At 31.2% G+C, this 16,118-nt stretch overlaps 1 protein-coding gene across 5 annotated transcripts; it reads left to right on the top strand.

Annotated features, from left to right (window-relative positions):
- Positions 1-9,411: 9,411 nt before the first annotated feature.
- On the top strand, positions 9,412-15,304 carry LOC132036047 (putative F-box protein At1g49610). Of its 5 annotated transcripts, none has more exons than XM_059426273.1 (5): positions 9,412-9,540; positions 10,196-10,469; positions 12,422-13,416; positions 14,026-14,205; positions 14,768-15,304. In XM_059426273.1, exons 3-5 carry the CDS (start codon positions 12,424-12,426, stop codon positions 15,083-15,085), a joined length of 1,491 nt encoding a protein of 496 aa, XP_059282256.1. In that variant the 5' UTR covers positions 9,412-9,540; positions 10,196-10,469; positions 12,422-12,423; the 3' UTR covers positions 15,086-15,304. The 5 variants fall into 5 exon arrangements, with proteins under 5 accessions (XP_059282256.1, XP_059282253.1, XP_059282255.1 ...); XM_059426272.1 differs by lacking the exon at positions 9,412-9,540 and adding an exon at positions 10,770-10,964 and having other exon boundaries at positions 9,559-10,469; XM_059426270.1 differs by lacking the exon at positions 10,196-10,469 and having other exon boundaries at positions 9,413-9,540.
- The last annotated feature ends 814 nt before the right edge of the window (positions 15,305-16,118 follow it).

Raw genomic sequence — 16,118 nt, forward strand, 5'->3', positions numbered from 1 at the left:
ATATGGGCTACTATTTGTTCTTTTAATTGACATGAACAAATGAATATTGTCTGAACTTTCTTTTTGGACAATGCATCACTAATCTCCTTTCAGCCTTGTTTCATGTTTTTCGTCAGCATAGTCACCTCTTGAAATTTTCTGGCATGATGAACACACAGCGAGTGTCCTAGCTGTGGGAAGTTGAAGATGGAATGGTGTCGTTCGTTGATCAATCTTGATTGATCTTAGCTCTTGCAGCTCTTTCTTTAGCCTATTATTTTCATTCAAACTTTGGCACCACTTCATCAAGAATTCACGAGTGTACTTCTGTTTGCTTCAGTTTAGTCCTTTATGACACACAGTCAAATTTTAGGATTAAAAAAGAAAAAGAAACAAGAACACTTCTACTTGTCGCGGCTTAAGTTTTAATTTGGCTGCAATTTCTTGTTTCTGGCCCTACATATCAATCCAAAGCTATCACTATTAACTTGCACTAGTTACAGATTTTTTCTCTCAAATCTATATATGCGTATAATCACTTGATTAATGTTCAATTATAATCAAATCAATAAGTTTATGTCTAACAATATGTTGAATCACTCGATTAATCTTCAACTATCATTAAATCTCTTAGCTAATGTTTTACTATGCACTGTATCGCTCTGTTGATATTCAATTATAATGAATTAGTTGTTATTTTATAGGTGTCCTAACAATTACTTTAAGTGCTCCTATAATTTATATAGTTGCCAAACAATGTTTTTTAATTGTACCAACAATGTTTTTTAATTGTCCCATCAACTGTTTGAGTTTTAACAATTTCTATAGTTGTCCCAACAACTATGTCAGTTGTTCCATCATTTTATGTAGTTATCCTAACAACTCTTCAATAATTCATAGAATCGTTAATATAATAACTATGTTATACTTAATAATTCATCGAATCTCTTGATTGATCATCAATTGTCATTACATTACTTACTTTATGTGTAACATTCCATAAAATCCTCAATCTTCAATTGTTATTGAATCACTATGTTTATGCCCAACATAATAATAGAATCACTTGGTTGACCTTCAATTCTTACTGAACCACTATGTTTATCCAAAATTATTCATAATGTGGCTCGAGTGTTCATCAATTTTTATTATTGCTTCGTTTATGTGCAATGCTCAATACAGTCACTCAAGCTTTCTTTAATTGTTATCGAATCACTAACTTTATCCTTAATAATTTGCATTATGGCATAATTGATCATTAATTTTCATTAAATTACTTTGTTTATGTGTAATAATTAATACAATCACTCCATCAACTTCAATTGCTGTAAAATCATTACGTCTATATATCCTTGTAACATGGAACAATTGATCATTAATTTTCGTTAAATTACTTATTTATGTGTAATAATTCATATTATTGTTCAATCGATCTTCAATTTTTATTGGATCACTACGTTCATCTTTAATTCATATAGTGGTTCAATTGATAATCAATTGTCATTATATCAGTTCGTTTATGTGCAATAACTCATAGAATGACTTGATCAAACTTCAATTGTCTTTGAATCACTACGTTTATTCTTAATAAAACATAGAATGACTCAATTGAGCATCAATTGTCATTATATCACTACGCTTATCCTTAATAAGCCATAAAATGACTCAATTGATCGTCAATTATAATTAAATCATTTAGTTATGTGTAATAACACATATATTTGCTCGATCGATCTTTAATTTTCATGGAATTACTATATTTATCCTTAATAAATCATAGAATAGCTCAATTGATCACTACTTGTCATTAGATCACTTAATTTATGTGTGATAATTCATATAAGCACTCAATCGATCTTCAATTGTTATTGGATCACTATGTTTAGCCTTAATAATTAATCGAATGACTCAATTGATTATCAATTTTTATTAAGTCACTTAGTTTGTGTGCAATAATTCATAGAATAGATCGACCGATCTTCAATTGTCATTGAATCACTACATTTATCCTTAATAAGTCATAATTTAACTTAATTGATCATCAATTTTCATTAAATCACTTAGCTTATGTGTAATAATTCATAGAATCACTTGATCCATCTTCAATTATCATTGGGTTACTACATTTATGTCCAACAACTATAGAAGTTGTTCCAACAACTGACTTTGTTGTTACAACAATTTTAGCAGTAGTTCGACAACTTTAGTAATTGATCGGGCCAATACTCTAGTTGTACAACAACTGCTAAAGTTGTTTGCTTACCCCTAATAGAATTTTTCAACAACTTTAGAAGTTGTCCGACAACTACAATAGTAATTTTGGGACAACTACTGAAGTTGTTAAAAAACCTCAATAATTTTAACATGTGGTTACTACTGTAATAAAATGACTCCATTAATGCAACATAATTCATACGACGACTTGTTACCACAGGCTCTTAAATATACATCAAGGTTATTTGTTAAACTTAGATCAGTAATAGTAGCAACATCAAATACTTATCTATAATACAAATGATTGTAGGTCCCCAACATCTATTGTAGTTGCTAGAACAAATGTTGAAGTTGTCTTAATAACTACTGCCGTTGATGGACAATTGCTGAGGTTGTCCCAACAACTAGTTAAGTTGGTCCATAACTGCAATAGTTGTTGGGACACATAGTATCAAATTTGAACTAGTGATATCTTTTTAATATAGTAAAATATTAACTTAATTATGATTGTTAAATATTGGAATAACTATTGAAGTTATGGGAATAACTATCGTAGTTGTGGGAACAACAATAGTTGTTGTTTCAAGAACTTTAATATTACTTGTTACAACAACTTTAATAGTTGCCGAACAACTAATGTAGTTGTCCAACAACTCCCGTAGTTGTTCGCGACTACAAAAGATTATTTATTGGTTCTAAAATTTATTTTGAAAAATCACCATTGAATAATCTCAAATTTGATATTTAGCTTCTCTCAGGTGTTTACAATGTTTTTCAAGAACACTAACTCAAAATAATAACCAATTTCCAGATCCGAATTTTCAACTTCAACAAACTCAACAATGGAGTTTTAATTTTTCTTACACCAAATCTCCTTCCAAATAGTGTTTTAATAACCTATTTAAGCATAGATAAATAATATCTACTTAATTATGCAACAATTCACCAATTATTTTTTAATTTTAATTACAAATTTATAACCCCAAAGCTTCACAACTCAACAATGGAAGAAAATTTGGGGCTAAGTGAATGCCTTTTGATTTTTAAAAAGAAAGAGGTTCTTTTGTATCTTTAAATTTTGAATATTACAAGTTAGCCCCAATTTTACTTAATTAGTGTTTAAATGAGTCAAAGAAAAAAGAAAAAGAAAATGGAACCCACTTGGCCCTTTTTGTTAATTAAAGACTTGGATGTCCTCTCACCTCATTCTCCCCCGACACCATGTGGATCAATTTTTATGTCTTTTTTGTTAAGTCCCCACGTGCCTACTATCAAGTGGTTTCGAACATTTTGCCAACTCAATAACGTGATGTATTAAAATGGGATAAGGTATCAATACTCCCGAACTGTACCCAAAGTTCTAGCGATACACATTTCCTTTTCGCGGGTCCTATTACCCCCTTAAACTTTTTTAAAACATATTTTCTCTGTTTCAATTTATGTAAACCTTTTCTATTCGTGAAATTTGGCAGTGATTCTTTGATCACTTTTTTTTTTAAAATTTTTTCTAAATTATTTAAACGGAAAAGGGCCAAAGTAATTTCAACTTTAAAAAATAGTTCATCCATACCCCTTCGTTATACTTTAGGGCCAATTATCCCTTACGAGGTTATACTATGGGGTCAATTATACCACTTACATCTGCTTTTTTTTTTCAATTTTTTTTTACCCTCAAATAATTTTTTAAATAACTATATCCGAATTAATTTTTTTTCAAAAAATAATACGGAATTATTTTTATATTTTTTTGGAAAAATTATCCGTATTATTCTAAAAAAAAATATAATTGAGTTTATTTTAGTTAAAAAATTATTTGAGGGTAAAATAATTGGGCTAGGATGATGCCATGGTCAAAATTAGATGTAATTGACCCCACATAAAGATAACAGAAGGGGTAATTGGCCCTAAAGTATAATTTAAGGGTATGAATGAACTATTTTTCAAAGTTCAAGGGTAATTTTGGCCCTTTTCCGTTATTTAAATTATAAATTATCATGCCTTATAGTACTTTTTGGGTATTTTCTAAATATATAAATTTATTTTTACAAACTTGAAAAATCTATGTCAAAATTTATGGTCAAAGTTGTAAAGTTTGACCTTCGTATTCCGAAAAGGTTCACATAAATTGAAACGGAGGGAGTAATAAATACCACCCTAAGCGCTGAATTGGCAAGTAGAGTGTATTTCACTCTCTTTGGGAGAGTGAGAAGCATAAAATCTGATTAACTTATACATATGTCATTGTTGCATCACATTTAATTACCCCTAATTAATTATCATTAAAGCTTAAAGTTTTTTTTTTTTTGAAAAAAAAGGTGGAAAAATTATTTTTTTTTAATTAAAAAATCTGTATTTTCTTAAAATATGGAGAACTGAACTTTTTTAAAAAAATGTAGAAAATCCGTTATTTTAGAAAATAAATCTGGAAAACTGAGTTTTCTTATTAAAAAGTCTGGACTTTTTCAAATGTGGAAAACTGATTATTTTTTTATGAAAAATGTGGAAAACTGGTTATTTTTTTCTATATATGAAAAAAAAAATCTAGTTTTCCAGATTTAGTTTAGAAAAATGGGGTTTCCATATTTTTAAAAAATAATTAGGTTTTCCGTATTTTTATAAAAATTCAATTTTTTCCCACTTAAAAAAAACAATTTTTCCAGATTTTATTTAAAAAAAAAAAGTGTAATGTAATCATGAAAATAGGAATTTTAGGACATCTTTAAAAAAATCCAGTTTTTCATATTGTAAAAAAAAAAAATCCAATTTTCCATATTTTAAAAAGAATCCATTTTCCCATATATTTTAATTAAACAATCCAATTTTCAACAAGTCCAATTTTTTTTTGAACGGGTTTTTAAAAATTCCAATTTTAAGATTTAAACAAAATTCAGTTTTTCAGATTTTGTAAAAAAATTGCCATGTAAACGAAAAGAATTTAAAAAAAAGGAAAAAAAAAGTAAATATACATGTGGCAGGGCCAGTGCATGTCACTCTCCATAAGAGTTTAGATAACTATTCCGTTTTAAAAAAGTTCAGGGGGTTAATAGGACCTCTGAAAAGGAAAATTGAGTCACTAGAACTTTGGGTATAGTTCAGGGGGGTATTGATGCCTTATCCCAATTTTAATACAAAAGGTGTCATAATTTAGGAAGTGAAAGGGAACGGTGGATAGTTGAGGTATGAAACTCGCGAAAAAGTGATAGCTTAAGCGTGTTTTGACCATTAACTCCTTGTGTTACTCACTTATCTAACTTGAACGACACATCAGGTCCACATCATAATTATTTTCATCAATTGAATACACGTATTTACCGAAAATCAATGAACCTTTAACTCACTACAAAGGATCAGCAACCTCTGAAGGATTTGCTGGTTTGCGGTCTAGTTATACAAAATTGTGCTTGCCATGCAGATATACACAAAGTGTTCATAAGTCTAAGGTCAATAAGGCCTCACGATCAAGCCTGTAACTGAATACAAATGTGAACAGGTTTAATGCTACATTATCTAATGTGTTATTATGATAAGTGGAGATAAGATTAGAGTTATCATTATTTTCCATATTAATACGAGTTTGAAGTCAGTTATAGATGCTACAATTTTTTTTTCTTTTTTGATCCCTGTGCAGATGTGCTCCATAGTCAAGAGTATATATCTAAGAGTGTTTATAAGTGAAAATCAGTACCAAGTGAAAAGAATTAAGCATTTACTAATATTATTTTCTCGTTCCAAATATTAGTCATTTAAATAAATTATTAAAATATTTAACGTTTTATGCAAAACAAGTAATATTGAATAGCTTTTGTACTATATAAATATTTTTATAAATTAAATAAAATTTACTACATGTTTTTCTTGAGAAATATGTAAAAACTAAGTATGAACAGAGAGGGTACACCATTTAACCATAAGTGTAACAATCACCAAACTCCAACAAAAAGCACCACCAGTGCTTGGAATACATTTGCAAGAAGATAGGGCAGAGTGTTATGAGGATAGGTATTGACTGAAGTTAAAACAAAAGTTAGTACCAGATTTTGTCAATTTGCTATTCTCCCCAAAACAGGATAACTTAAACTCAGTACAAGTATACAACCAACTAACAAGGTGGTGGGATACGATTCTTCTGCCCTTAATTAGGATTTTGTGTTTGAGCTTTGACTATAAGAAAAAACTTTTTAAGAAGTTCATTTTTTTTTTTAAAAAAATGAACTTTACGTGATGTGAAATCGAATTAATCGGAACTTCAATAGTACCGGACATCAGATGAAAAATAAAATAATTAAGAAGGGAGTAGGGTGCTTTAAGACGCAATACCCAAAGGTGCAATTACAATTTGAAGTTTATGGATTATGAACTTGTAATCAAACTTATAGCTCATTTTACAATTTGAACTTTACAAGTATATTCATTTTTAAAAAAAAAAAAATTATTTTCATTTATTTAGGATTATAACTATGCTGGTGTGAGTTTCATAAAATATTATCTAATCCCAAACACTCCAAAAAATAGTTAAATAGCGGCAAATATTATGGTACTCCAAATCCTAGTGGAGTCTTTGTTAAGGAGACGCGAATGATATACACCGTTTTTATCATGAGCATAAGCAGTCCAAGTTTAACGGACGTCAAATATAAAAAAAAATTATTGCATTAAGTGGCAACTTGATAATTCAAATATTGAAAAATGAAAAAAAGGCCATTAAATAATAAAAGAATCTTATAGGCAAATCAATTAAATTATTTTTTCATGAAATTAAAAGAATTTGATTTCTTGTAATTATAAAGTGAGTGATGTGTTATAAGCCAACCCGAAAACTCCTCCTTCACGTTATTTATATTTTTTTAAACAATTTATATATGGTTTAATTATATTCAATTTGGGCTTTTCAGTCTCATTTCCTTTATGGGAAAAGGACACAAATGACCATCCGGGTGAAACTATTGACATCCGATGGCCTAAGAATCTTAAAAGTCATTTTTTAACCTTTTCAAAATAATTTCACTTTCTAGTCATTTTTCAACTAATTCCAGCATGTGTATATAGACTGTATCATTGTTGTATATGCATCACTACTATATGTATATGTATCATATGTATAAATATTGTATCATTGTTGTATAGAATATGTATTACTACTGTATATGTATAGAAAATATATCATTCTTGTTTAATTTGTGTATAATAAATATATAATCAACGTATAATTAGAAAATGTATTAGTGGTGTATAATTTTTGTTTAATAAATGTATACTTACTAATTAATAATTATACACATATTATACATATTTTGGGATATTTCTTGATGGCTCAATTAACGTATACTTACTAATTATAATATGAACTTTTTTTGTCGATTTTAGTGGCGACTTTTCGATCTTTTGTGGGGCTAAATAGTCCTGTTCTTTTTTAGTGAACCATGTAGTGACGACTTTTAGATTTTTTGGAGTGCATGGGCTCTTGGGCTAGCGATTGGTAATACTTTGGGCCGAGCGACCAACTCGGAGTATTAAGCCCAAACACATTTTTGATGGCTAGTAGGGATGTTCACGGTTTGGTTAAAATCCGATCCGAACCGTAAATCGAACCAAACCGATTAAATAAGATAGTTGTTTGGGTTTGGTTTCAACTTCTACAAAACCGATAATATTTGGTTTGATTTTATTAAAAACAAACCAAAGAAAAAATCGAACCAAACCGATAAAATAATATACATCATTTTACAATTACAGATATACTTCATATTAATTTTTATAAATAATTTTAAATATTTTATTTACTTTTTAATAGAATTTTCTTCATCTATATTAGGCTAACGAACTTTACACCTTAAGTTCATTTCTTAAAAGAAATTGATGAATCTAAACTTATTTATTCAAAGAAAAAACTTTGAGATCTATCTAAAAAAAGTTGTATTTCTTATAAACTTTGTTCAATTGATTAAAGCTTATAGATCTTAAGACATTTTCTTCATAATCAAAGAAAATTATAGCTCCCACAATAAAATGGTAATAACTAATTATAAGTTAAAAAAAGGATGGAAAAGTCTTTCCTAATCATAGAAAAAAAAACCCATTAGGTTTTTATATAAACCGAAAAACAGAACCAAAAAGGACAAGAATCAAACCGATGGTTATTTATTATATTTGGTTTGATTTTAATAATTAAAAAGCCAAAAAGGACAACAACCAAACCACCTAATGATGGTTATTTATTATATATCAATTTTTTTTGGTTTGATTTTAATAATTAAAAAAAAAGTGACCCTTTTATTTTGAGATCAATTTTTTGCGCGGAGTTGGTTTGATTTTAGTTTTGATAAAAACCCTGCGCTCGAAGCAAAAATTAAAAAAAAAAAATCGCAAGACAAGGGTTGAATCGCGTGTATGCGGACCGGCATACTTTTGTTAAGGAATTACAAATTTTATGCGACCGGACTTGGCATAAGTATGCCGGGCAAACACACACTTGCACATAACACAAATTGGTTCTACACTCCGCCCGTTGTATGATCCTATAAGCGATTATCACATTGTGAAATATATTTTGGTCGAGTGGCGTGTCCATAAATTTTCGGTTGACTCTTTCTTTTATTTTTTCCGCACGATATATCAAATTTTTTTTTTGCAAATCCTAGATTGCCCTTCAAAGGCCGGCACTTTGTGAAGGAATTATCAAAGTTATACGTCTTTAATTTTTGTCCTTTAAATTGTTATGATCTTTAATTTTTCCGTTTCGTTTAAAATATTTTAGTGACCACTTTTACTTTGAATTTAGATTTTTCCGGATTCAGAAGAAGTATGCACCCCTAACCAAAATTAAAAAGAATTGGTCAAATCCTACTCTTTTGACATAGTAGGCATGGATCCACTTTATCCATAAACTTTTATCTTGACCGGTAACTTTGAAGGAATTATCAAATTTTCCGATACTTATGCTAAGTATGCTTAGGGTCGGATAACTTTGGTCATAACAAAGTTCGAGTAACTTTAATTCCTTAACAAAATATCACCGGGTCGGCATAGCGAAAAATTTTTTAAAATTTTGCACAAGACAGAGTTTTTTTTTGCAAAATTTTTTTTCCCTTTTTTTTAATTTTTTTTTTAATTGAGAATTCGAATCCGAAACTCAAATTTTTTTAAGCAGAAACAAAAATTAAAGACCACCCGAATAACGGCAATTGCCCCATATCAAGCAGGAAAACAATGACAGTGACGGAAAGGCAAATAGTTAATTTTATTTTATTTTTTAAGTGGTAGGTAAATATCATGGAGCATACATGAAATTAACACGAATGACTTTGAGGGCAGTTGTTAACTTTGGAATCGTTTGGTTAAAAAGTTCAGGTTATCTTGTGATTCTAATAAGATTATAATCAGATTATTTATCTCATTTTATATGTGATAGATAATTTCATAATTATAATATAAAATTTATTCTAATTTTAATTAGTAGGAGTACTAAACTAAACACAGTATATTGGACCAAACCTTTTTTTTTTTCTTTCTTTCTTTCAAGAATCTACCAAAGCTCAACATTGGAGAATTAACAGTAATTATTCTAATTTCAATATTTTTTTACTTTTTATGTATTTTCTTTTCTTGTTCTAGAATAATGACAAGCGGTTGTTCATGTTGTGATTATATATATGTACTTGCTTATTAATTGCAGAGTAATTCATGCATGTGTTTAATGTGTTATTTGATCTGACTTACGTGTTTGATTATGTATTTTGATTTATGGGTATCCTTTTGATGTTAAGATTGAGTTCAAAATTTTGATATTTGATGTGAAGGGTGTTCATTCTATCCTAAAAGTTTATTTGGAAGCATAGAGCTACTTATTTTAGTAATTACTCTATTTCAATGTGCTTATATGCTTTTTTAGTTTTAACAAAAAAGAAATTAACTGGTAGCTCTGGTAGACTCTTGGACCGTGTTATTGTTTGTTCTAGTTGAACCAAATTCTCCTTTTTTTTAAAAAATAATCTTTTTTTAACAGATGATGGAGGGTGGGGTTAGGAAGTACATTGCAATTTTTTTGGAATTTGCACACGGAGTAGATGTTGAACCCCTTTCGTCGTGTGTTTATTTCTTTATATTTTTGAACCCCCTTAGCAAAAATACCTGGTTCCGCCACTATATGGTGGAACTAGAATGTTTGTTCCACTTTAAGGCGAAAATGCAGTCGCTTATGGACAATGGAGTTGTCTTAGACACTTGTAATTGCTGGAATCAAGGTCAAACCAGAGGCACGTGGTTTCTGGATAGTTGAGGTAGATACCTTGATTATTCCCTTTTCATTTAAATAAGCATTTCTCAATTTGATTTTTGTTTTCATTGGTAGCTCTATATGGTAGTATCACGGTCATGCCGAGACATTAATCATTTAATAGATGAGTAGTTTTTGGTTTCCGGTTATGCTTATGCTGTATTTATTGCGATGGTTACGCTGCTTTTTATGATCGAGTATATATAACCCTTGTGTTATAAAGTTTAGATATTTTCTTTTTTGACTTGTTTATTGCAAAGTGGGGGTTGCTTGTAACCGACGGTTGAATCAAATTTACTGACAGCAAAGCGCAAACTGGAGTAAGCCCAGTGGCAAGATATTTTGCTCGAAAATGCTCGATATCTTCTATAAAAGTTTCGTAACTCTGTAACTTTAAGAAGCAGTTCATACCGTTTCTGTGCCAAATAGGCGATATCTAGCTTGTGCTAAAAGAGGGCTTGATTTCTGATCAAAGACTAGAAAATCGATCCTGAAGAAGGTATACAAAAAATGCTATGCTATTCATTCTCTTTCCTTTTAGATAGTTGTTAAGTTTTGTGGCTGGAATTACTCGTGTTTATACAGTTTCATCTTTAGTAGGGAGCATTTAGGCTTGGCAAAACTAGGTTTTTTCTTTGTGTTCCAAATGTTGAATCTTGAAATGAAAATCTTCCTTTGATTCGACCTGCATTTTCTCTTTCATTTGTCAATGCATCTTATGGTTTTCGATTTCTTTCTGTTTCAGGGTATAAAATGCCCAAGTATTCTGGTTTTAGATTCTTAAATTTTGTCTTGCTCCCTTTTCTTTTTTTTTTTTTTTTTGGTTAAAAGTTGGTTTGAATCTATTGTAAGCTCCATGATATATTTGAGATTTTGGATTGTGTTCATGTACTATTTTAAATGTTGTCAATGAAAATCTTCCTTTGATTCGACCTGCATTTTCTCTTTCATTTGTCAATGCATCTTATGGTTTTCGATTTCTTTCTGTTTCAGGGTATAAAATGCCCAAGTATTCTGGTTTTAGATTCTTAAATTTTGTCTTGCTCCCTTTTCTTTTTTTTGGTTAAAAGTTGGTTTGAATCTATTGTAAGCTCCATGATATATTTGAGATTTTGGATTGTGTTCATGTACTATTTTAAATGTTGTCTCTTTTAGAAACAACTTATCCCCTTATCGCCTATCGGTATGTGTTAGTCTGTGCAAAAATGTGCCATTTCTGTTCTAAAAGCGAAGAAAACTGTTCTGAAATTGGTGGTATAGATTTTATGCATTTATCGCATCTGTGTGCAGGTTAGCTTTTGGCGGGGCCATTAAGAATAGCAAATCTGGATTTCTGCGCTGTTTTCAAATTTTTGGATCTCAGAATGAAAATGTAGTTATGTAACTTTGTAATATGAGCTGCATCGCTACTTATTAGTTCATGAGTTCTGTTGATAGATTTTAGGTTTAGATACTAGAGACTTGTTAAGCTTTTCTTTTGGTTTATCATCTGTTTGTTTGTCTTTTAGGTCGATCGCTGGATGTGTGTGCATATGCATTTATTTTTCCCTTGAAACTTTTTTAATTGGCATCCTTTTGACGTTTTGTGCAAGAGATAGTTGAGTTTGCACTTGTTTGTTATATCAGTGGGTACTCTTTGAAAGTTGTTGAATTTAAGATTACATTGGCCTGTCTTAGAAATTTCTTAATCCAAACTTCAAAGTTATTTATTTCAAAAAGATTCCCAATATGTTTGATCTCATGTTTTATAATCAATGGAAAACTGGTCAGATTGAGGAAAGGCATGTTCCCTTCCTCTTGGTTTGTAGGAATAACATATGCCAGTTCCTCTCTATAGATTAATCCGCAATCTGGAACGGCCTGTTCTTTCCGAATATCCCAATTTAAGGCTAAAGATTTCCTTCACCTCATAGCTTTCAATTTTTCGCACCTAAAATATGTTATTTTGTTATACAGGAATGAACATGTCAACAAGGCAAAGGAGCTCTGACTTTGATGAAGACCACATCAGTAGACTACCAGATGCCGTCCTCATTCATATTCTCTCCTTATTGCCATCAACGGATGCTGTCAACACAATCTTAATTAAAAGATTTCATCAACTTTGGCCATTCATCCACACACTCACTTTTGATCAGTGCACGTTTCCAGGGCACAACTGTGTCTATTATTGGCAAACTGTTCGTCCCGAGTATGACGAAAGGTTCTTGAATTTCGTTCGTCATGTGCTTCTTCTGAATAGGAGCCCTACTCTTGATAAGTTCTGCCTTGATTTTCATTTTAGCTTATGTCATTCAATTCAGCAAAGAGTATCCAACAGAACAGATAATGATTTTCTGAGGAGTGAGACAAGGATGGCTAATGAAATTGGTACCTGGATCCAGTTCGCATTAAACAAGAATTTGAAGGTCCTTGACTTGTCTTTCTCTGCACATGGTACATATCAGCCACAGGCTTATTATGATCTGCCTAATTGTGTTCTAAGCAGTCCTCATTTGGCTGAACTCCGGTTGACACAGTGTAAGATAAAAACAAAAAAGAAGAGTGAGCTAAAGTCTCTAACAACATTGTATCTTGATAACGTTATGCTAATAGATCAATCGATGGATTATATTCTATCTGGTTGCCCAATGCTTGAGGAATTGACGCTGTGGTTTTGCTATGGCCATAGAAGAGTGGTTGTGGTCAATTCGAATTTAAAGTCATTGGTACTTGGCGTTAGATGGTTTGGAACAAGGATACATGTCTCTTGTCCGACTCTCGTATCATTATATATGTTTGGAACTGTGGAGGTACTGGATATTACAAATGTATCATCTATTGTGGAAGTGTCTGTAAATCGTAGGGAAAGATTTGACTTCACACAGTACAAGGATTACCAAGAGATGAGAGTATTACTCCAAACAATTAGCCGGGCCAAAAGTCTCCAGCTATGTTCCTGGTTTGCTCTGGTACACATTTTTTCTCTTTCTTTCAACTTCACCAGGTATAGTTATGATTTCTTACTTTATGGGGAGATAACCTTTTAGGTGGATATACTAACTATAAACTTTTCTATTCAAGAGATGGAATATCAGTACATTTGTGGACTGGAGGTATTATGTTGTTTGATTTTGTCTTTAACGTCTCAGGTTCAGTCGTCTGTCAATATATCTTGTACATTGTCCAATCAGTGTCAGCACAAGTCCTTGTTGATTAAGTCGTGATCTTGGTTTTGTGCTTCTCTATTGTTGTTAAGAAAACTTATTTTAACTTATCAAAAAAAAAAAAAAAAAAAAAAAAAAGTTCAATATCTATTGTAAGTAAAGAGTCTTATGGAGGCTAGACAGTAAAAACTCAAAAGCATAGTGAAGCTGTCACATGACTCTAGGCTACTTCTTCTAAGCAATTTAGATATATAGTGAGAACTCTTTGATTACATTCTTTTTCATGTCAATGCCTAAGGAAGAAACTCTATTTATTTAGCAACAAAGAACTTTGATCAAGGGCTTGAATAGCTCAATACAAAAATCGATTTATTTAGTTTCTTTAACTTTTGTGTTCAATTTTTGTCTGCCTAGGTATTTTCTTCGTGGCAGTTGACAAATCTACCATCTCCCACCTTCAGCTGCAAATCCCTTCATCTTCGATTGAATTTTGTGAAATGGCACCTGCCAGGAATACTGAACTTACTGAAGCACTGTCCTTGCTTGGAGAATCTCATCATTGATATAACTTATTACGATGAATCTACATCCCGAGTATGACAAAATTTAATTGTATTATTGCTCTTGTTGTTAACTGTGTTCTTTGCAATGTTTGATTCGAAACTATTATCACCGACACTAAAGATTTGGCAACATTTTGGTGTCAGACACTGGTAGGACACTAAACAAACCGGGATGTGTTGAACACTAACTCTGGCATTTCCCTATTTTAAAAAATAATTCTTTCAAATTTCATAGACATGTCCCTCCTATGAAATGTGTGTCTCTCTACTATATGCAAATAGGATAATTTTTCCTATTTCCCTCTTCTTTTTACTCATTGTTTGGGGAGTCATGAGAAACCATCAAGTAGAAACATAGGTTATCATGTTCGCTAATTCTCTTTTCTTTTTCCATAAGACAAAAAAAGTATTCAAGGTGGGAACTTAATATTCTGAACTTGTATGATTTTACACGTATTGTTTGACAGTAACTGTAGATGTGTTCTCATCTTGTGTTACCCTAGCAATTTGCATTTTTTCGTCCTTGTCAGTGTCCGTTATACTTGGGTTTGGTACAACTCTTAATGGGAGATTCACTCTTGTGCTTATTTTAGGACACACTCTCTTGGATTCACCCGTATGAGTTTGATGCGGATGAATATTGGAATACGATAGATACTCCTGTCGAGTGCTTGACTCATCACCTCAAGACGGTGGAGATAGCTGGTCATGTAATGGAGAAACAGGTGGTTCCACTTCTGGAATATTTGCTCGGGCACTGCATGGTGTTGGAGAAAATGATGATATACGCGGAAGATCAGACATGGACTTGTGGCCCAATTAATCTTTCGCCTAATAATGTTCATGAATATGAAGAGAGGCTAATGAATGCACCAATAGCCTCTGCCTCTGCTGAAGTGCTCATCTACTAAGGTGAACCCTTCAGACGTATTTGCCTTCATACTTTTAGTTCGAACATTTTGTTTCTGGGAACTCTTTTATAATAATTAGTTAGTTGTTATCGGTGTAAGTTAAACTCATGATCATAATGTGCACAATGGGTTGCGCTGTGGACACCGTTTCCTGCATTGTCTGTAATAACTGTTAAAGGGCTTTCCTGTTGGATGTTATGTAGCTTTTCCTTTCAACTTTTTTTATTTTGTTGGTGAAATTGGTTTGACATGAGGTCCTAGAAGAGGCGAAAACTAGTTTGATGGACTTTCTATTAGTTGTTCAGGTTTCTACTCCTTAAAACTCATTAAACAATGAGAACTAAGAAGTGACTTAACATTGTATGCAAGATTGTCCTCAGGACTATTTATTAGCTGTTAGGCGTTTCATAAGGCTTATTTCCATCCAGATATTTTATTTTTCATTATTTTCAAACATATGGTGTATGTATACAAATTTCAGAAATTTTATACATGTATATATATACATATATAGGCATGTATTTATTTGATAAATAAATTCCACAAAACTATTAGCCTGTTTAGCCAAGCTTCTTGGAAGTCAAAAGTGCTATTGCTTTTTTTTTTTCTTTTCTTAAAAGAAGTGCTTATTTTCGAGAGTTGAGGTGTTTGGCCAAACTTTTATTAAAAAGTTAAGTGATTTTGAGCAGTAGCAATTATTGTTTTGCAGAAGCTAAAAATATTAGCTTTTCTCTGGCTTTTGGACTTTTGGAATTGATTTGTTAAATTAGCAAAGTCTTATTGGCTAACGTAGAATATTTTTCCAAAAAGGACTTCTGACGAAAAGCCCTGTTCAAATAAGCATATTTTAAAAGTTCGGGCAAACATATTATATTAGATGACACTCCTTATAGCAATGTGTGTCCATAACTTGTACGTACATTATCAACCAAACATTGATGAACTAAAGCAAAATTAAAAATAAAAAATAAAAAAAAAGGTTAATTTCATGTTTGTTGGATTGGAATATCAGTTGTGAATCACAAATTTTGGT

This window comes from Lycium ferocissimum, chromosome 11, assembly GCF_029784015.1.
Source record: "Lycium ferocissimum isolate CSIRO_LF1 chromosome 11, AGI_CSIRO_Lferr_CH_V1, whole genome shotgun sequence".
NCBI classification, from domain to species: domain Eukaryota; kingdom Viridiplantae; phylum Streptophyta; class Magnoliopsida; order Solanales; family Solanaceae; genus Lycium; species Lycium ferocissimum.